Consider the following 22437-nt stretch of genomic DNA (forward strand, 5'->3'; position numbering starts at 1 on the left):
CATTACCTGTTTGGGACTAGCAAATACTGCAGAGGAATGTATTGATTTTATTTGCTTTCCCTTTTTTCTTTTCCCTTCCTATGCCTGTAGGTCACGGTTGTTCCTCCGCAGGGAATAATAGTCGGATTGAGCAATACATGATTTACAAAAAGAAACTGCATGTCATTTTTATTTTATTTTTTGTAGTTTCCATTTATTGGGGTTCTATAAGAAGTCCAGAGAAACAGGAAATTGTTGCGAATGTGGGGTTGGGAACAGTATTGGGACTCGAACCTGAGTCCTGGAGAGAGCCTATGATGCAAAGCTATATGAATCTTAATATTTAAAGGAGTAGTTCACTTTCAAAATGAGGATTCTGTCATTATTTATACCCCCTCTTGACAAATCAGACCTGTATGACTTCTGCACAACACAAAAGAGGATATTTTGAATAACGTTGGTAACAGAGCAGCACAGACACCCAGTCACTTCTATTGTATGGACACAAAACCAATGAAGTTAATGGGGGGCTGTTAACAACATTTAAAAAAAAATCTTCTTTTTCTGGGGAAGAAAGTCATACAGGTTTGAAATGACAAGAAGGTGAAAATTCTGTCAGTCTGTAACATATGCGTCCTCTATTTGAAACATACAATTACGGGTTATAAATTTTCTTAACATGGGTTAAATTCAAATGACGGTGCTAGGGCTGGTAAAGGATTAATCACGATCGCATCCGGAATGAAAGTTTGTCTTTAAAAAATATATGTTTTTGTACTCTGTCATCTAGCAGACGCTTTTATCCAAACATCTTACAAACACTTCAGGGAGCAATAAGCAATATGTGCTAATACAAAGTTACTAGTTTTAACAAAGGCTAGACCACTACCTGTTGAGAGAAAGAGAGAGGGTTGATGTTAGTATTTTTTTAATCCTTCAAGTATTCACAGAAGAGATGGCTTTTAAGTAGTTTTTTTAATGTTGTGGAGGTGTGGTTGACCGGACTGACTTGTTAAGCAGAATGAAAGCGATTTACTGCCATTTCGAGAAGGCAACTACAAGAAGCCGCTGGTTTGCTGAAAGCTGGGATTTTGATGGGGTTCAGGAGTGTGTGAAAGAGTGCCGATGCAGATCCAGTGATAGTCCTTTAGGCAAGCATTAGTGACTTGAATCTGATATGGGCTTAAACCGGTAGCAAGTGGAGAGATGGAAGTGGTGTCACATGAGCCCTTTTGGGCTGTTGGAATACAAAGCGTGCTGCTGCGTTCTGAACCAGCAGGAGCGGTTTAATAGTCTTTGCAGGAAGACCTGCAAGGAGAGCATTGCAGTAGTCCAACCTTGAGATCACCAGGGCCTGGACAAGGAGTTGTGCCGCATGCTCAGTGAGATATGGTCTAACCTTTCTAATGTTGAATAATGCATATCGGCATGACGGCCTTGTCTTTGCAATGTGATCATTAAAGGACAGCTGTTCATTGAATATGACTCTGAGCTCCTGGCTGTTTTGGAAGGAGTGATTGTGGTATTGCAGTGTTGCATTGTTGGGGTGTGCTGGAAATGTAATTTAAACTATATTTAAACACTTATTGATTTATATCATTTTTTTATGTTTGTATTAAATATGTTTTTATAAATAAATAAAGTTAATATGCACAGTTTACAGAGATATATTATGTATGTATATCTATAACACAAACTTTTATTCTGGATGTGATTAATCACGATTAATCGTTTAACAGCCTGAAAACTGACATTACGAATTCTAATCACTGCTCAAATTGTAAATCATTATTATAATTTTACCTTTGCAAACTTTTTAGTTTACGGTGAGGAGACCTTTTGTAGATGTTTATATACTTGCTTAAAAACATACTTTTGTTTCTTCATAACAAAATTTTTTTTGGATTGCAGCTTCAAAGGATTTTCACTGTTGTTTTTCTTATGTTTTTACGTAATGCAACTTGCAGTTTTATATTACAAACAGAGATGGTGATAGAGAGGCGAATGTTTCAGATTGCAGGTTTAATCATGTTTAGATCAATTAAATAAATGTTTTTCTCTTTGCTTCTTGTGTGTAGTTAAACAGTTTGCCTCCAGACACCTGCAGTGAGTTCAGTTTCTCTAATAAGGGTCAGTTGATCGTCAGCGCGAGTCGCCCATCCAGCAGTCTCGGCTCTGTGGTGTCGAACGGTACGACCTCCACGAACGCATCTACAGAGCAGCTGCAGAGGTGGATCAATGTAGCTGCAAAGGTGTGATGTCGAAGTTTTGTATTCAGATATTGTTCATGTATAGATGAACGAATATGAAATTATAACTTCTATTACGCTAGATCCGTATTTGTTTACAATTTGGTTAGATAGATGCCAGATTCGAGTTTGGCATGTTTTCAGAAGTGCCTTCTGACTTTTTTAAAACAGGGAAGGAAAACAGAGATCATCAGCCTACAGAAACCATTATCTGGTGGCCTTGGCTTCAGCGTGGTGGGCCTGAGACCTGAAGGGGTGGGCAGTCATGGTGTGTTTGTCAGACAGGTCCAGACAGGAAGCGTCGCAGACAGGTGAGGCCATTTACACTAGACCCCGTTTCATCTGTAAACTGAATATTTTTAAGCGTTTTTGCTGTTCATTTACATGACAATGCGGTTTTTGGGTACTGAAAACGCAAACTTTTGAAAACGGGTCTCAAAGTGAACATTTTTGAAAACGACGGCATTAACGTTTCTGTGTAAACTCTGCCGTGTTTTCCAAAAACGATGACGTCATACTCATGCGCATTACGTGTTCAGTCTGTAGGCAAGCGCGAGTTTTCCTCAAACAATAATGACAAAGTATAATAAAAAAGGGCATTTAGCTTACAAAAAAGGTTATGCATATGCGCAGGCATGTTGGGTTTCTTTATAGCGCAACAGCGCAATCCACTGGCCTGGCATGCATAATACAGTGTTTTATATCGTTTTTACTGGACGAATGTTGTATGAATGACGTAGATGCGCCATCTAGTCGCTGTGTATGGAAGTCTGTTAATGAATTATTGCTTATTACAATAAAATTAATAGTAGGCCTTATATATGCTACTCAAGGGGTGCCATTTGTCAATGCCATCTTATTTGACATTAGCATAAGATATTTGCACAAAGTTTCAACCTATTTTATTATTGTTTAGGTAACGGTTAAACTAATAAACACCAAAATCTGAATATGGTAATTATAATTGTTATTTTTTGTCTTGATATGTGAGAAATATCTATTTTTGGCAAACACCTGCCTGTTGTTAATAATATAACATTTAATTAGTAACATTAAAGACCATTTTTGAGGGGGATTGGGGTTAGGCGAAGGTGCATGCAGTCTTTTTTTGTCCTTGGCTGATCGCATACCCGAGTATCAAGTTTTTGAATTAAAATCTTTTCTGTAACGCTGCTTTACAACAGTGTGAATTGTGAAAAGCACTAGAAAAATAAAATATCTGTTGCACTTTTTGACCGTCATTTGCATGTCGGGATTACAATGCAGCTGTACCGTGAAATGTCCACTGCGTTCTGCTGTAGACCATTTATGTTCATGGTTACACTGGGACATGTCTGATCTCCAGGGATGGACGACTGCAGGAGAATGATCAGATTCTGGCGATTAATGGGATTCCTCTGGATCAAAGCGTGACGCAGCAGCAGGCTATTGCTCTCCTCCAGCAGCAGAGGGATCGCGTGGAGCTGGCGGTTGCCAGAGACACCGCCGCCAAACCGAGGCTCTCCACATCTGGACCCATTCAGATGGTATTGTTGCTTTAAATGTCACCTCATTTAACAAATCTTCAGTGTTGTATTAAGCTACAGCTTTGTTTCCTTTGTAGTTCTCCAGGATATTCCTGATTTAGTTTATTTTCAGTGGGTTTCTAGTTGCAATCTGTAATGCATTAATGAGGCACAGATGTAGTTTTTGGATTTGTCTGGGTTTTAAATGCTACGTGGATATTTCGCGCTGCTAACTTCCTGGTATTAAAGGAATAGTTCGTCCAAAAATGATTTTTTTTAATAACATTTGCTCACCCTCCAGTTGTTACAAACCTGTAAACATTTCTTTGTTGTGCTGACATAACGGAAAATATTTTAAAGTTTGTAACTAGGCCGTTTTGGGTCACCTTTGACTCCCATAGTAGTCTTTTTGTCCTACTATGGGAGACAATGGTGACCCAAAAATTACCTCAAAACATTCCTATTAGATTAAAAAGTTCGAGAATTAATTTAAACTATCTCAGGTGTCTGTGAAAGGTCTTCATATCAGCCGAGATGCAAAAGAAACAAACTCGGCAGATGGATAATAATGAATGTGGAAGAAACCAACAGACAGTAGATGAGCATTATTAACTGAACCCTTCAACAATAAACATGCTGTTTTCCCAACGTCCACTTTAATTTAATTTACCAAACTAACGGTTTCCTAGATGAACAGTGAGATTGCAAAGAAAACAGTTTGACCAATGAGTCACAATTAGGTTCGGTTCAGTCTGTGCAGTACGTGAGCCGGGTTGCGCGTTGCTGGCGTGTTTTGCCGTACTTTCTTTTTCATAAGTATGTTTTCATTTGAAATGTTTAATATTCTTAATTCACAGCCGCGTCCTGCATCACGGATCAAGACTTTTGTTTAATTCATGTGCCGTTTTATTCATGGTTGTGTTTAATGGAGCACAGGGCACAGAAATGTGGTTGTGATTTGATTTGCTTGTTGCTTAGGCAAACTCTCTGTCAGCAGTTGTCAACAAAGTAGTCGGTGTTGCTGAATTTGTTTATAAATCAGATTAAATGTATATTTGTTGGGACAATGATTTTTTTTTAAATAATTATGATAATGATTTTTCACGTACACTATGCATGCCTGCTGGCTTTAGATTTTACTAATTTGAATGTAAAGTTTACACCAATTAAAAAAAAATATATATATGGAAAATTAGGGCTCTCAAACTGTTAATAGGGTCCAGAACAAAAGTAAGTGTTAACATAGTATGTGTCTGTGTACTTTGCATAATATATATTTTTTATAAACACATTTATGCATACATTTAAGAAAAATAAAAAATATTAACAATTAAAAAACATTTATATTTAAATTATTGGTAAAATAAATCAATACATGTATGTTTCTAAATATTTATATTTGTTCGTTTATAAATACAAAATTAGTATGCGCTACATATACTGTATTATGTAAACACAGACTTGCGTTATTCGCAAATTTGGCAAAAATTTCTAAATAATGCCACAATGCAAAAGAATTGCATGGTCTTAAAATGATACATTGTTTTGGCCTGCAATGTGACATCTTTTCATGACATTCACCCATCCAAGATCATGTAGAAATTAAGCCTTGATCAGGAGAAAATTGTCCAAACGTGCCGTCATTATCTGTCTGTCAAAGACTCTGATATTACTCGTGTCAGTCATCATGTGTCGGCTTAAAAGCTCAATAATAAAGACGTCACTCCATAACCATGCATTATGTCCTCTCTTTAACCCCGTTTCCAAACAATCCCCTCCTTCCACTCCATCTCAATCTGTCCTCTTATCGTTTAAAGCTGAGAAAATATTTATCTATTTAAGGTTGCACGGGCCCCAAGGGTCCTCCGCTCGGTTCCTTAAATGGACGAGAGCAGAAGAAGCCGAGGTATATTTTCCCCCACTTCCTATGCCCTTCCCCCTCTCTAAAGACCCGGACTCTCAAAAATATCTTGAATCCTAATTATACTCCGGAAAGTTTCACGCAAGCGAGTGCAACACAGCTCTGGGATTGCCACTCCTGGAGGAATAACATCCAGGTTTTTCCCATAAGGGATTCCCAGCTTAGCTCCCACAATGGCTTTTGCATTAACTGTCACTAATTTATGGGTGTTTGTACAAGTTGCGTCTTGAAGGAAATACGGCTGTTTGCGTATAGAAACATGGCCGTATTTCTTTGTGTCACTGATGGAGAAGATATTAAGATGTGCTTTGCTTCACTTCAGATTTACTGTTAATTCGCCAGGTACATTTAAACTGAAATTTTAATTAAGCCATTGTAATTTATATTAGCAATAGTAATCAAATGACCTTTTTTTAAAAACACAACTTCATAATGTTCAGTATTGAAAGACGTGTGACTACAAATCTCTAAAACTTTGCTTTATTTTGGGTGCTCAATAAAGTACTTCTTATCTCCGAATTGGATTCGTTCTTCACCCAACGGGATAAGAACAAATGTTAAGCTTTGCTTCGGAAGACGGACGGGTTGAACGGCAAAGGAGGAGTTTCGTTAGATAGCAGGGAAATTGCGGAGGTAGTCACCCGGCAGATAACAGGCTGGTAATCAGAGAACAGAAATATACTGATTGCAGGTCATTTGTAAGAGCCCAAGGAGACTCGGGTGATTGGGAGCACGGCTGACATGAGATCAGTTAGTCAGCGCAGCCGGAAAAAGACTCTCATGGGCTTTTCTGACCCTGACGTTGATTAGCGAATGAGGGATCTTATAGAATACATTTCTCAATGTTTCTCATTTCTTATGTCATTTCAAAGCTGTATGACACAATAAGATATTTTGGAGGACGTTGGTAACTAAACAACACTGGCCCTCATTGACTTCCATACACAAAACCAATGAGACATTTAGTATCTTCTTTTGTGTTCCACTGAAAAACGAAAGTCATACAGGTTTTAAATGATATGTGGGTGAATTTTATTTTATTTATAGGTTTATTAAAGCTGTTCCTTTAATATCCCTTTCTTGAAAATGAAAGGAAAACTGTCTCCTGTGTCTGTTTTTGCAGGACCAGTGGGGTCACGTAGAAGAGATCGAGTTGGTGAACGATGGGTCTGGATTGGGCTTTGGGATCGTTGGAGGCAAGACGACCGGTATGGTTGTAAGGACCGTGGTGCCGAATAGCGTAGCCCATAAGGTTTGTGCATTACCCATAATTCTCAGCAACGTGAATGCAGACAAATTGCATCTCTCACAGACAATCTAGTTTTCTCAATCTTTTCTTGAGAATAATGCAGCTACAATCACTTAATGTACGGGCTCTGACCTTTGCTTTGTAGATATTCAAACTTTTTGGGGCTTTTTAAACTTGTTTTTAATAAATCGGCCACTGTTTTTTATTATTTCTGTTTGGTGTGAAGAGATCCCGCAAAGATCAGTTCGAGATTCACTTTACAGTATGTTCAATAATCCCATTTAAAGTGAGTTCACCTAAGAAATATATACCGACAGCATTTACTCACGCTCTTGTCATTTCAAATCTATGACTTTCTTTCTTCGGCAAAACACAAAAGAAAATATTTTGTAGAATATTGGTATATCGACACCCATTCACTTCTATTGTATGGACACAAAACCAATGCAAGTCAACGGGTGCCGTTGCTGTTTGGATACCATCATTCTTCAAAATATCTTCTTTTGTGTTCTGAAGTAGAAAGCAAACCACAAAGGTTTAAAAAGGCAAAAGAGTGAGCAAAAGGTGACAGAATTTTCATTTTATGGTGAACTGTCACTTTGAATTACGTGGAGTTAATTTTTTCACTGTGGCTGAAGGCCTGATGTTTGACATGAAAACGTAAAAAAGCAGATTAAATAAACACCTCATATCATCAGATTTCTCTTCTTTGCAGTTAAGCCAAAAGGGACAGCCACCAAAAAACAGCTTGTCCTAGTTTAGCCCCCTCACACACACACACACACACACACACCCTCCTTTTCTCTCCCACCCCATGTCCAGAGCTCAACAAACCCCTTCTTGTTCAAAAGGCACATTGCTTGGGTTTCACACACCAGTGCATCTTATGCTCCAAAAAAGCTGTCAAAATCAGGGCTTTGTTATCCATGGCGTTTCCCATTTCAATCTTTAATGGTCACGCCGGGCTTCAATGCACCCCCGTCGTCCCCGGCACAGTGGCAGGAACAAGAAGTGGAGATTTGCTCTGCGCAAGCTGATGTATCAAACGCCTTTCATGTCTCCCACTTCACAAAGACGGCTGTTCTCTCCGCGCTCCGTACAATCGGTCTTTGGTCCTTTCGGCCCGCCTGACGATGGAAGAATACGTCAACCGGAAAGGGCCGCGTGATACTGACGCGGTTACTGTGGGTGTCAGACTTTTGGCTCCTGCACCTGTGGATGATGGGAACAAATTAGGTTGTAAATGGGACGTTTGGCTCTGGGTACATTTTACTTTTGGGGGGGCCTGTGAAAACGGCTTGTGTTATCGGTCCCTGGTGGTGTCAATGAAGTTGTCTTGATAAAAATGCATACATAAAATAAACACATTCGTATAATACACATATTATAAAATGTACATAAATTTAACCCTCCTCTCGTTCACTTTCAGGACGGGAGGCTGACAACAGGCGATCACATTCTGCGCATCGGTGAGACGTGGACTCAAGGTCTGGCAAGCGACCAGGTGATTCAGGTGCTTCAGGCCTGTGGTAGCCGTGTGAGGATGGTGATTGCACGATACCCTCTGGGGGCCCCCCAGTCTCCACCACCGACCCCAGCTGTCCCCTCCACCGCCCCCGTCACCTCCCTGTCGCCTCCACCTCTACCCGCCACTGCCCCAGTCACCTCCCTGCCCACTCCACCACCCGTGCCAGCCCACCGGGGCAGCAAAACGGTACGTAAACAGCTCTTTGACACACAAAATTATTAATTTGAACCTGCTTCATTGTAGTAACACCAGATAAATTCTTATTTATTATTATAAGCCAAAATAAACAAAAGAAATATATTTCAAAAATAGTGTGTTGTGCATGTTCATTGATGCCAATAATAATACAAATGTATTTTTTCTTTATTCGTGTTAGTTCATTACCGAATACGTTTTATTCATTATAAATTTATGTTAAATAATGTCGTTTATTTTAGCAAGTTTAGCTAGTATTTGTATTATATATTAATACTTTTACTAGCTTTCTGTTATCAATAGATTGAAGTACATGAATGACGATTACATTATTTTTTTATTTAATTATTTTGATTATTTTGCTATACAATTAAATAATGCTTACAAATAAATTACATATGTAATTATTTTAATTAAATTAAAATAATGAATGCACACTATAAATAAGAGGATACAAAATAATTAAAATTTTTAATCAACATAGTTGATTCATTCTTTCATTAAAAAAACTGATTGTCTTGTTTTCCCTTGATACTTTCTGGTGTATGATTTTTACAATGTCCTAAATGTTAAAATGTCATTTGTCTAATATGTGTCTTACATCTGCATTATTTTCACAGCCCAATCTGGAGGGATACGAAATCCACGAAGTGGCTTTAAAAAAGAAGGAAGGCCAGAGCATCGGGATCTCTATCATCGGTTATAACGCCTTAACCAATGAAGGTAAGAAACACGCTTTCCCTCTAATCCCCTTTCACACCACTACAAATGAATATGCTGTTAATAATTATTTACTCGCTTCTTGTCTAATTGCACGTCAGATGCTGTGGGGGTCTTCGTTAAAAACATCATCCCGGGCAGCGCTGCTGAGCAAAGCGGGAAAATCCATGTCCACGACAGGATAATAGCGGTGGGTTCTTAATCGCTTTTTAATGAGCCCAGTCTTAATTAGCCTCGCGTCCACACGAGCGTTCGACTGGCCAACTGAGTGAGATGTCTCTTTCAACCCGAAGTTGAACAAAATATCGTGTATGCTGATTTCGGTCCTGCTGAGAGCTCAAGGAAAGCTCAGTTAACCGGGCCTGTTTGGTGTTGTTTGTCTTGCTCTGCATAAGTCTTTGTTGTTTCTTTGTGAACAGTTGGATGGAGTAAACCTACAGGGGTTCACCAACCAGGAAGTCCTAGAGGTAATGAAGGGCACGGGCGAAACCATACACCTCTCTCTCATCAGGAAGATCGCCCCGCCCATGAAGACATCTGTGGAGAAATCCCTGGATAAAGGTAAAGTCTCGAATTTGAATGCTGATTTTTATACTGATATACATGGCTGTAAGTGAATGATGACAGATTTATTTTTTAACCAGAGGTTATCCTCACAGTTTGACTTCCTGCAAATGTATCCGAGTTGTGCCTGCATGACTCTTTCTTCTTTGAGTTTTTATCTCTCCACAAGTCACTTTACACAGTATTTATTCAGGAAAACCGCAGGCTCGTGGCAAAAGGTAGTGTAATGGTTATGGAGGCTTGTATCGTGAACAGGATACAGGAAAAATGTGCGGGTGGTGTTTAGTACAGTTATGCCGTTCAAGTAAATGTTGGCCATTTTGTTGGCATTTTTATTGCCGAGAAAGAAAGTTTGGGAATGACCTGAAAGTACACTACTCACCCTCACCGTTTTGATGGTTTCCTGTGGTCAATAGACTTAAGACTTGGCTAAATTACAAACATTTTTAATTATTTGTCTGGCCATGTTTAGCTGTAAAAAAATCAAGCTTCACAAACAATAAGAAATGTCTTCTTAATAAAATGATATAAAACAAATATTGGCCAACCCAATTACTATTACAAGTGACGATCCAGAGGTGATTTGCAACTATTTTTTATTTATGTATGTGTGTTTGTGTGTGTGCGCACAGTCCAGAGAGAGTCATCCCGCGTATCTCTGAAGAGATCGTCTGAGATCAAGGCACGGGCGGACGTTCAGAGGAGCTCTGTGATGGAGTCGGATCCTGCTCTTAGTGGGATCAAACAACAGCTGCAGGGGAAAAGTGAGTTCACACCGTCGACATGTCCATTCACACGCATGTAGATGCTCACCGTAGCATAGAACAAATGGTGGCAGGATACAAGACCCGCATCACTAAATTATCCTTGCTGGGCCTTGGTGCATATGCAAAAGATGGGAGATTGAATCTGGTTTATGTCATTTACCAAAAGGTTAATTAGCGTCAATGAAGTGATTTTCTATTTATAAAACATTTGATATCACAGTGATGGAAAGTGCCTTTCTGTATTGCGCCCCCCAATGGCAACGCAGTGCAACCTGTTGTTTTTAACACAATCCCTGCCCTGCAGAGAGCGCAGCCCTACGGCTGAGGAACCCGATCCGATGGCGCTCCCCTCTGTACAGGGTCAGATCCAGGCCAGCCCGCAGCTCCAAAGCCTCTTTCCCTCCCCGCTCCTGTCCTGGGCTTAGAGGGCATTGTTTTATTCGGGTTAGCCGGCAGATATATTTATGGAGATAGGCGCATTGGAAGCGGAAGAGCCGGGACCGAAGCAGCTCCGAGCTCTGGTTACATTCTGCCCTAATTAATCCGGACAAGACCCGGTACCTGCCAAACTTCTAAATGAAGTGTTCTGTTGCACTGGGCCAACACATGCCCAGGATAACAATGATTGGTTGTCAAGTCCTCGTTTCCTCAAGCTTAAGTCATAGCACGGGTAAAACGATAGCTCGCCCCCTTAAATCGCACACCCCTTTTAATCAAACTTTGGCCCTTTTTGGACTTGAGAAATTATATCACTATTGGGATACCTGAGAGGATGTGTCATGAAATATTTTCTTGACGGCTCCGGTTCATAGACGTTTGATAATAGTAAAAGTTTTTCGCAAAACATTCGATTTAAAAGAGATCTACCCGAGTGCCATTCAAATGTGTTTTTACGTGTCAGGTAAAGTTGAAAAGCTCAGAAAACAGATGTCGAGCATGTTTCAGCTCTACTATGTGAAAACAATGTGGATATTGGCAGCTCCCTCACCACGGTGCAGTCGCTCCCGGCCTCACCGTGTTTATTCCAACGCCATTCAAATCAAAAGCTGACATGGAGAACTTTCCATCACTGAGACTGAAAGAAGTGACAATCGGTCCACGTTGGTATAATTATAGTCCACAACTGCTCCAGAAATGCCCACGGCAGTAAAAACTACAGGAAGTCCCGCGTTAAAATAAGTCTGGAATGTTCACTTAACTTTAGGGGGTATTGCAGGGTCTTTAGTAAGTTTTCCCATGTGATACCCTCTATTAAATGTTGATTGACGTTTGGAAAGGGGGGCGAACATTTGTTCTCGGTGTCAGCGGCGGGAGACCATGAGTTTTTCCTGATGCATAAACATAGCAAGCCATTGCCTGGCGGTCAACGCTTCCCCTGTTCTCCATATTTTCCATTGTGCCGCACCTGGGCTGCAGATGTTGGCTGGGCTTTGACGGCTCGCGTCTAAAAGCGATGCATTGCTGTATTAATGTAGTCAAACATTCGTGATGAATGGTGCTGCGAGCGACGCGTTGGAAATGCTAATTTAATCAGGTCCGCATCTTTCTTGCTAACTCACTGACATACTACTTATGGTAACTTGCTGTGTACAGATACGGTTGCTGGCATTTTCCGTGAATAGAGGCCTAAAATGGGCCTGTAATCATTTTTCTTTGTGAACAAATCGTTTTTGAAAGAAGAGGCTTAAACTGGAGATTTTTCAGTACCAAAAATACATATTTTCTACAAACTGTTGTACATGAGACTATATGGAGATTCTCTGACATTTCGCTAAATCTTTATAGTTGGAGAGGCCAAAATTAGTTTTACGAGCTGCCCTATTGTCGTAAAACAAGGTTCCCTTAAACATGATTGGTGAACATGTGGTGAGACACCAAATTCTACCCTCATGATGTCAAGCGACTGCTATATTTACAGTTGAAGTTATCTCATGTGAAAGTTCCAGCTCCCTCTTGTAGTCCAGGGTCACAGGTGCTCATAAAAGCTGTTCCGCCCATTTATTTGCCTCCATTGCCCTTTGGGCTTCCAGCCGATACTGTTCCCAGACGTACCATTGTCGTTTTCTGCAGGATCGCCGTTGACTCCTCTCTCAACTTTTGCCCCGTGGCTCACTCTTAGCCCTCTGGTTATATTCATCAGTCAACCTGACATCTATCTCTTCTAGTACGGGCACCTTACGTTAATGTCATACATTTCCACTCACTTTGTCATGGGCGGCGGGCACCCAAATGGCCTTAATTGACTTTAAACACAGCTCTCATCATCGTGTGTGTGTGTTGCAGTCCAAGAGCCAGCCTTGCTGACGGAGATGGAGCTCCGCGCTAAATGGGAGCAGGCCCTCGGCCCGCTTTACGACGTTATGGTAAGCAAAAACGAAAGGGAAAAAACGTTAACAGATGCTAAGTGCGGCTCTCAATTAAACACGGAGCAAACTGCACATCAGCAGGAATCGCCGGCACTCACCTCGATTAGAGGTGTTCGATCGACCGGCTACATCTGGCTATAGATTGCCTCTTTTGACTGCTATTGGATTTTTTTAAAACATATTTTGCACCTTGTAAACATGTGCTGACACATTATTGTTTGGGGGTATTTACTGTGAGCAAAGTGCGTCAGCTGCTCAAGTTATCGCTCTTTTTTCAGGTTGTGGAGCTGGACCCTGTCATAGAAGATGATGTTGAGCTACAAAAATATTCCAAGGTACGTGGAAAAAGCATTCGTTATTCATCATTCATTCTGCTGCAAAAGTATAGGCAGCAATTTAAGATTAAATTCTCAATAAATTCACGATGATTTTCCTGAAGAGTAAAACATAAATCTGAAATATTTAATCTTACTCTCTCTTAACTAATAATTGAATATCTATATTATAATTTAAATATATTCATTTATATACTGAAACGATTAGAAAAAAATCTTAAATAAAGGTGCTCAACAAATACAATCAAAACGTTGAAAATTATAAGATAATTTGTAACTTCACAGTGAAAATGTCTCAACATGTGTCTGAACATCAAAAACTGTCTCTTTAGCTTCTCCCAATACACACAATGCGCTTGGGCGTGGAACTAGACTCTTTCGATGGGCACCACTACATCTCTACAGTGGCCCCTGAGGGCCCAGTAGCAAAACACGGGCTGCTTCGACCAGAGGACGAACTTCTGGAGGTAAACACATTTTAAAGAGCATTAACCCGCTTCCTCAGTAGCAGCGTGTATCATCTGGACACCCCCTGTATTTGGCATTTTGGGTAGGTGGGGTCCCAGGGTTTGGCCAGCCTGGAGTTTTACTTTTGGCTGGCGGTGGTTCGCCTCTTCTCAGTTGCATTAATAAGACTGACCTTTGCAGCCTGCCAGCTCCGGGTCTCCAGGAAGGCCTGGTGTGGCTGATGCAGTCGCATGGATGTTCTGGCAGGAGGGCCCCTGAGTCTGACCGAGGCCATCTGCGTGACTGTCCCCTTCCCTAACCACCCCTACTGGCTTCGTTTCCTGCCCCCTTCCTTCTACCCTTCCACCTGGTGTAGTGGCCGAGGGCCGCTGTGCCCTCAGACTGTTGCTGTTGGCAGCAGCCCGGATGGTGCAGGGGAGGTTCGCAGGGCTGCGGGGGAAGCGGGTTATAGCGAGGTGTGTCATACCCCAAGGCTCCATCCTGGGGCCATGCATGGGTTTGTGGTTACCTCAAAAGAATGCTTTTATGTACGTGTTGAAAATTTCAGCACCATCACACTCCTAGTTAATCTTCTTGGGCTAGATGAGTAGATAGAAGCCCAGTGGTGAAATGATGGTGTGTGTTTGTGTAAGGGAAAGGATGTGTAGAGGCCATGGCCTCCCCCTGGTTTGGGCAGATGGCACAGCGCGGCCCCCGCTCACCAGAGCAGCTCCAGGCTTGCCCGCTCCATTAAATGCCAATCAAAGAGGACCAGTGGATGCCACAGTGATAATGTGATATAGTCACCTGCATGTCTCAGTGACAGGAAAGAGGCTTAATAAGTACACCATGGGATGTTAATACGATTTTCCTCAGTCTCTTTAAAGTAAAGGAACAGCTCGTCTGAAATTGTCTTCGTTTACTCACCCTCATGTTGTCCCAGACACGAGACAGATTTACTGCTATATAAAAAAAAGACAGTTTCAAGAGTTTTTATAACAAAGAAATGATGACACAAAATTTGAGTCATTGGTACATATTACATGACTAACCAGCTTCAATTCAATTTCATTATCCTATACATTTTTACTTGGGTATGTGCAATCCCCAGAGATCGAACCCACAACCTTGCGTTGTTAACGCAATGCTCTTACCACTGAGATACAGGAAAGCTACTGAAAGCTAAATAATGTGAGTTGTATTTGTAGGTGAATTGCGTGCAGTTGTATGGGAAGTCCAGACGGGAAGCTGTTGCGTTCCTCAGAGAGGTTCCGCCTCCGTTTACCTTGGTTTGCTGCAGACGTCTAGCTGACGAGGGAAGCGAATACCAGCCTGAATCTGAAGAGTGGCGGTCCGCCAGCCCCTCAGCCAGCCTTCAGGAACAGGTAGCACACAGGGATCCGTAAAAATGTTGACACACACCAGCAAAAAAAAATATATATATATATAATATGCTTTATTACATATTTATACAATAAATATACGTGAAATGTATTTTTCAGTAGGTCAATAAAATCCTTGTCTTTAATGCTCTTACAGATTGAGAATAACCTCTTCATGCTGTCTAAAGACACAAGTCTACGAGATAGTTTAAGAGATCAGCTCAAGGTTTGCTTTTATCTCCTCACTGTGTTCAGCATTTGAATTGAAACTGGAGGGACTACAGTTGTACTCAATCTCACCATGATTTGTGTTTTTCTGCACAGACCAGTCAGGCACCTTCAATTCAGCAGGACTACGACAATAAAGGAAACTCGTTTGAGCCGAGCGGGCCAGGGCGCGAACAGCCAGAGGAGGTGAAGGAAGAAGATGAAGAAGAGGAGCTAGCTCTCTGGTCTTCAGAGGTGAAGGTGCTTGAATTGGAGAAGGGTGAAAGGGGCCTCGGCTTCAGCATACTGGACTATCAGGTTATCTTCCTTTCTTATTTTAATGTGCTACTTGTTTTTCCTGTGAATTAGACAAACCATTTTGTAAAAAAATACTCAGTAGTAATACTAAGTACTCGCAAGACGGCAAAATCATTGTTTTAATTTTGTTGATTGGCAATAAATAATTTCGAAAATTTAACGTTTCTATTTGTCTATTGAAGATTTTTTAATTAGTATGAAAGATCATAAGGATTATAAACATTTCGAATGGAATCGTCCGGAAAGGCTGAAATGATCTACAATATGAGGCTGTATGTTAAACATTTGTACTCTATTGAATGCAAAAAACTTCAAGCTTTATTCAGTATGTAAGGCTGTATTGCAAATACAATCATAAATACACAAATCCCAGTGCTTAATGTGTTCAAGGGGGCCATTGAGCCATATTTACTTTTATAAACGCCAGGCGTGCTGCGCCATTCACAAATATAACCCTTTGAAAAGACCCAATTAATCCCCCTGGACTTTCCTGAGGTCTGATCAGAGGAAACGTGCGTCCGTGTCACAAGTCATTGGCCAGCGAACAAAAAGGCAGCGAGACCTCTCAGACAGGGGCCTCCGCTGTTCAGCTGGCCCTGCGCCAGCCGTCCAACCCTTTGCTCCGCTCGCTCACTACGGAAAGCTGCTTTCCCCTTTCCTTCATTAGCCTTCTAATCAGGGTTAGTACATAACTGCACGTCGATCCCGAATCAGAAGTGATCGAGTAATGAAGCCACTTAGAATGCAGAGCCTCTCCCGTGCTCCTGCGGGACACCACGTGCTTTATATTATCCGCACGCGAATTTAAATCAGTTTCATGCGGGAAACGGTATTGGCAGAGGAGAAGTACGCAATCCAAAGCTTGCAACTTCATCAGGGGCTTAATAAATGGCTTTTGCATAAGGGGCGCAGGTTCAAGACAGGCGAAAGCGAACGGAGATCGCATTATAATGGTATGACATGCTTCTATGAGTGATGGGGACATGGACGGAATTACATCGCTGCTTAATAGCTGTAACCGGAGCAGTGATCCTTTAAATTCTTCCTTTCTCTTCATCTAGGTGATGAATGTAGTTATGAAGATAGAGGAGGGACGAGTGAACTCAGGACAGGGCCCATAGGCTCTTTGCTGTGCTAAGGAATTACATTACGCTGACTCCGAGTCCTTTGTTTTCATACGGTTTCTGTACTGTTGGGCTTATAAAGGTGTGCTAGGATTTGTTTAGTTGGTTTTGGCTGCAAACGAGTACAAACAAATGCTGTCTTGGCGCCACAAAGTCGACATCTTTATCCACCAAGAGAAGGAAAATCTTGAAACTCATATCATGGATCATTGTCATGAGGAGTGGTGCATTAAAGCTGACTTTGCAGATCTTCTTGGACCGCTTGGTGCATCCTGGGGTTTATTGGAAGCCATATTGACCCGTGCAGCATCTCGCTGGTCGAACTCACTCTCTTCCTTCTCCGCACCAGCTGAGCCCTCCATCCCTCCATTTGCTTATCTACACCGAACCGACGCTTTCCAACCCGAGGGCCTGGTGCTCGATGGGTGGGAATTGATTCTGAAGGGGAGGAGGGGTTGTAGGCACTTGCAAGAAGTGTTAAAATGTCCATAAATGTATGAGCTTTGCCCAAAACAAAGCCAGCAGCTCCCACAATACAATGAGGGAACGGCTTTATAAGGTCTTCTAATGGAGGAGAATCTCGCATTTTCGTTCTTTTTCGTTTTTGTCCCGCGGCAGACAGGCCAGGGCCTTTACAGTCTGCAAGGGGGAAAATCGATTTAGCCGTTGCATCTACAGTAAAAGTCCTGAGCTGATAACACAACCTTAAGACCTGTAGATATGCTCGCAGCTTTCTAGAACCTTCAATCTGGGCTTTATCTTCCCCTTTCTACCACCCGCCCGCCTTCCCTCGCTCAAATTCTGGAGTTGCCCTGAAGTCCCTGCCAAAGCAGCGAGATCCGTAACCGGAGCTAGATTTATGGCCGTCCATGGTCACATTGACAGCTGGAAAGTAGGATTTTTTTTGGGATGGACTGCGTGAGTGACAGTGTTACGCTGAAATCAGTCTGACACAAGACTTGTTTTTTTGGCCAACCTCGAGGGCTTGGTCATGACTTTCATTTTTAAGAATTGGGACTTCACGGGCATTTAGAAGTCATGATTGTAGGTTCTCGACAATTGAAGTTCTTGCAAGTCATGTTCCAACTGAGCAGCTCTCCCGCAGCGTGAATGTTAACCATCCCCGGGGAACAAAGTGCATTACTTTAAGTGGAACATAACGTTAGCCTGTGTTTAGGTAAGCTTGTCGACCCCATAACAACCTGCCTGCACACGAATAATAAACAATGTCATTAAAAACTTGAACGTGAAGAAATTGTGTCGTTCTCGGAAGGTTCTTGTACATATGTTTAGATGCCGCATTGCATGAAAGTGGGACCCATTGAGAGATTCAAAACATTTACTTTACCTACGGTAAACTCTCAGGGTGCAGCAAATGTATCACCTCCGTATGTTTCAAATAATTCCTGGCCTTCGCCTCTTCCCAGGGAGACAAATCCGAGCGAACGCATTTTTTTGAATAATTCTGTTCGGATCACCTAACCTGCGCATCAATACCGCATTTAGTCCCATCCACTGAATGGAGAGTCATAAATCATCTCGCTGCGCTATTATTTATTATTTATCTTGGTTTATTTATTCCGTGGCTTTAAGCCTCTAAAACTGACCAAGGGCTATTTTACTGCACTCGAAGAAAAAACAGCTCAACGACTACACGAGGATGTCCTAAATAACACGCATAAATGCATTGTTTTCCGTTAATTAAACTAAGAGCGATTTGCTCTTGGTGGCCTCCGTTATTCTTTACAGACAGCTACGAGGAGACCAACGAAAAAACGAAGATAAACCAAGCAAAAGCAAGACGCAGACGTCCTGCAGTTCTTGGTATTCTGTTCAGCAAGATTGAAAGAGAGGCAGAGCGCAGGAGCGAGGCAGATGATTCCTGTGAAACGGCAGATTTACTGTCCACCTGACACCACGCTGAAGAATTTCAATCCCTCAGATGAGCAGGGCCGGCCAAGAGAGCTTAGAGGAGATGCTTGACGACCACGTCACGCTACCTCAAGTAAACCCGACAACACTGTGCTACAGAGCGTGTTTCGTAAATACTTTCGGCAAAAAAATCCCGGAAACGTGACGACGTCTTAGTTCTGTGTTGACCATAGTAGTGCTTTGGAAAGGAGGGGTGGATTGAGCCGTTGGTTGCAATTCGCTACCTCACCACTAGATGCCGCTAAATTTCACACACTGGACCTTTAATTCTTCAGATATATCAAATGGTTTTGAATTGATGTAAAATAGGTGAAGGTCAAAGAGTCAGACTTGATTTACAGTAAATTGTGGAATAGCTGTAAAAACATCCTATTTGCTTTTGTCCGTGCTTTAGTTCATTGCTATTTTTAGCTTGCATCACTTATTTACGTTCACATTTGGTGGAAAGGTTTGTCATTGCAAACATTCATCACATTATCATCAGTAATGCTCGGCAGCAGCCAGGAGCTTCTGGGATTGTCATTTTTTTGTTTTCATTCCGAGCTGTTCCGCACACCTGTAATGTCGAAGACAGCTGCACCCCCAATGAGCCATGTATTATACGCCATCTAAATCATATCTGCACTCAAGTGGAAACATGAATAAGAAATGGTGCAGACTCGGGTCTCTTTCAATTGCTCATCCGAAGGCCGAACATTCACATCGATCGCTGCTTTTGTTCCGTACAAGGTGGCGTACGGTGGTCTTAGGAGCCCTTTTTGCTGTGATTTTCTTATATAAAAACGACCCGTTGACATCACCGGCCATGTGGGATGAGAAAGGAGCTTGGAAAGCAAAGCACGCTTGGCTGAAACCCGGCAGCCGGACAATGCAGCCTGTGTGCTCCTAAAGAGCCAGCTGGAGTGGAACTTCAAATCCTCTCTCCAACTTTTCCTCTCTTTTTCCCCCGTTTTCCCTTCTAGTTCCTCTCGGACTAAAATTGCTTTTCTCTTCTTGTCCGCTTACTGTGCAGCGTTGGTTCGCTAGGTAATCGGGGGGCAGTTGTTGCCGGGCGTGCAGAACCACTTTCACGGGTATGGCTGGTTGAGGATTCCTAGTCCACAGTTGGTTACGCTCGGGGTCTTAACCCTGAACAGCTGAAAATATTTTGTTGTATCATTAATTGACATTCATGTTGTTTAAAACCTGTATGTTACTCTTTCTTCTGTGAAACACAAAAGAAGATATTTTGAGAAATGTTTCTGTGGTTTTGTATTCATACAATGGAAGTCAATGGGGGCCAATGTTGTTTGGTTACCAATATTTTTCGAAATATCTTTGTTTGTGTTCTGCAGATGAAAGAAAGTCATACAGGTTTGTAATGACATGAGTATGATTTAATGATGGAAGAATATTCATTTATGTGCAGGAATGCAAGCAAGTTTTGCCTGAGTAAGCCCTACTTAATTTGTCTTGAGAAATGTCTAATGTCTACGTGACTGAACTTTGAAGTTTCATCCAAACTAAGTTTTATTTCCAGTTTTATTGGCCCGTCCCGAAATGTCAACCGACACCCTTACAATTATCTTACCACTTTTCATTAAACCATAAGACTCGTGGCAAACTTCTTAAAAGCGCGGACGCCAGCATGGTCCGTTCGGCCGCTCTTGGGGTGCGGATGGTCATAAATGTTCACGGTTAGATAGATGAGCTTACTAATGGCCGTACTTCTGCTCCAGTTTTTAGTCTCGGATAACTACTTGTTAATCACTTTTATATTGTCGTTGGCTGTATAAAAAGACGTCCATATGGGTCATCAAATATATTCTTGAAGATATCAAATCAAGTAAAACTGCAGTTTTATGACATTGTTCCCCGGAGACGTGATTGATGAGGTGGCACTTGGAGCGGGAATGTCGGCCTTGTTTGGCGTTCCGGCAAGATTTGTGGATTTTTGCAGGTGTAGCACTGTTTTACAACTATGAGGTGACTTCGTACTTACAGCCTATATAGGGTGCATCCTAACCATTGCAGCATTTGTAGCCATAGCGTGACTGACAATTTATTTTGAGTTTGAAATAAAAAAAATACATTGTGATTTGTATAAAAAAATATGAATTTAAACAGAAGTCTTAAACGTTCTTGTCAAGATCTCATTGTCTAAGTTATAAAGTGTAACTCACATCTGCTCAGCTCTGGTCTGATGTTTTTTTTGGTGTCTGTTTGTGTGTTTGCCATGGTCTGCATTGCCCTCTGCAGGACCCTCTAGATGTTACTCGCTCCGTGATCATCATTCGCTCGCTGTTGCCTGGGGGTGTGGCAGATAATCATGGTGGTCTCCTCCCTGGAGACCAACTGGTGTTTGTCAATGACGTTCATCTGGACACTTACTCTCTTGCCCAGGCCGTCGAGGTCCTCAAATCCGCTCCACCTGGGAAGGTCGAGCTTGGAATCAGGAAACCACTGGTGGTGAGGATATGAAATCATGACCATTTTACATTTATGAACATCATCTATCCATAACCTGTTTTCATAGCATCTTATCATAACATTTATTCATAACATTCATATTTATAACATTGATTTATAACATACATAATAGTCATGTATAACATTCATAATGTGTTTTTATACAATTAATAATATATCATAACAACAATTCACTGACAGTATATAGTTGTTCATAACATTTATTTAACAATTATGCATAATAACAAACCAATTTATGTCTCTATAACATCTGTCCATAATATTTATTTACAAAATGAATAACATTTATTTATAACATCTGCTTGATGAAATTTATTTGTAACATACAATCTGTTCATAACACAATTAATGGAGTTGTTTGTGTGGATTTATGCTTTGAAAGTGTTATTTGTGTAGATCAAGGTTGTTTTAGTTTACAAAAATTTAAACTTTTAAAACATTTCTGTTAATTGAAATTAAATTAAATATCGATCTAAAAATCATTGGAAAAACTTAACTAAATGAAAAGGTTTGAAGTTAATAAAGTTATAGCAACATATAAACCAATTAATTATTAAGTGAAACTTTTCTAAAACTTTAACTAAAATTAACACAAAAACTTACAAATATAAAAGTGAAAGCACATTTAAAATATTAATAAAACTTTACAAAATTGAATTTCTAAAAACAGTAGTACAGTAAAGCTTATTAAGTTAGCTATCCGACACGCTAACAAAAAGAAACTGACCACATTGAAATGTATAACATAAATGTGTAAAAACATTAAAAAAGTTAGTTTTATCAGTGCAAATATTTAATTTTTCCCCCACCCCCCAAAAAAAGTAAAACGCTGCACAGAAATGTCTGTGAAGTGACTCAAATGAATCTGTGAATCTGAGCCATTTTGTGAATCAATTCCTGCACATTCACTCTCCGAATGAGACAAAGGTAATAATCAAACATGCTTTCCTAAATTAAGTAATTATTTTGTTTAGATTTATAATTTTTCTCTGTGTTTATGAACGTAGCAAGAGGAGAACAGCAGTGTGCAGCATTCTCCTTGGCCTGTAGAGGGGACTGAAGATCAGCTGGAGGCAAGGGACACCATCAGTCGCACTCACATAGCCATGCCAGAGGTATTCAGGGTTGGAACAAACATCTTAAAACACCCTCCATATAGACTAGGTGATGGCCAAAGCTA

At 41.0% G+C, this 22437-nt stretch overlaps 1 protein-coding gene across 8 annotated transcripts in view; it reads left to right on the forward strand.

Moving 5' to 3' along the window:
* The window catches only part of patj (PATJ crumbs cell polarity complex component), a 76008-nt gene that overhangs the window by 2790 nt on the left and 50781 nt on the right, over positions 1 to 22437 (forward strand). For 7 of the 8 annotated variants that reach the window (XM_056759670.1, XM_056759671.1, XM_056759669.1 and 4 more), the window contains exons 5-21: positions 2058 to 2231; positions 2400 to 2539; positions 3574 to 3754; positions 6778 to 6906; positions 8333 to 8617; positions 9247 to 9349; positions 9448 to 9536; positions 9766 to 9907; positions 10543 to 10674; positions 12961 to 13040; positions 13322 to 13378; positions 13711 to 13845; positions 15034 to 15210; positions 15365 to 15433; positions 15532 to 15732; positions 21027 to 21236; positions 22265 to 22372. In XM_056759670.1, the coding sequence (XP_056615648.1) occupies positions 2058 to 2231; positions 2400 to 2539; positions 3574 to 3754; positions 6778 to 6906; positions 8333 to 8617; positions 9247 to 9349; positions 9448 to 9536; positions 9766 to 9907; positions 10543 to 10674; positions 12961 to 13040; positions 13322 to 13378; positions 13711 to 13845; positions 15034 to 15210; positions 15365 to 15433; positions 15532 to 15732; positions 21027 to 21236; positions 22265 to 22372 (2412 nt within the window). The remainder of the gene's footprint in view (positions 1 to 2057; positions 2232 to 2399; positions 2540 to 3573; positions 3755 to 6777; positions 6907 to 8332; positions 8618 to 9246; positions 9350 to 9447; positions 9537 to 9765; positions 9908 to 10542; positions 10675 to 12960; positions 13041 to 13321; positions 13379 to 13710; positions 13846 to 15033; positions 15211 to 15364; positions 15434 to 15531; positions 15733 to 21026; positions 21237 to 22264; positions 22373 to 22437) is intronic. The other variant, XM_056759673.1, reaches the window with a different exon arrangement.

Source organism: Triplophysa dalaica, chromosome 10 (assembly GCF_015846415.1).
Source record: "Triplophysa dalaica isolate WHDGS20190420 chromosome 10, ASM1584641v1, whole genome shotgun sequence".
NCBI classification, from domain to species: domain Eukaryota; kingdom Metazoa; phylum Chordata; class Actinopteri; order Cypriniformes; family Nemacheilidae; genus Triplophysa; species Triplophysa dalaica.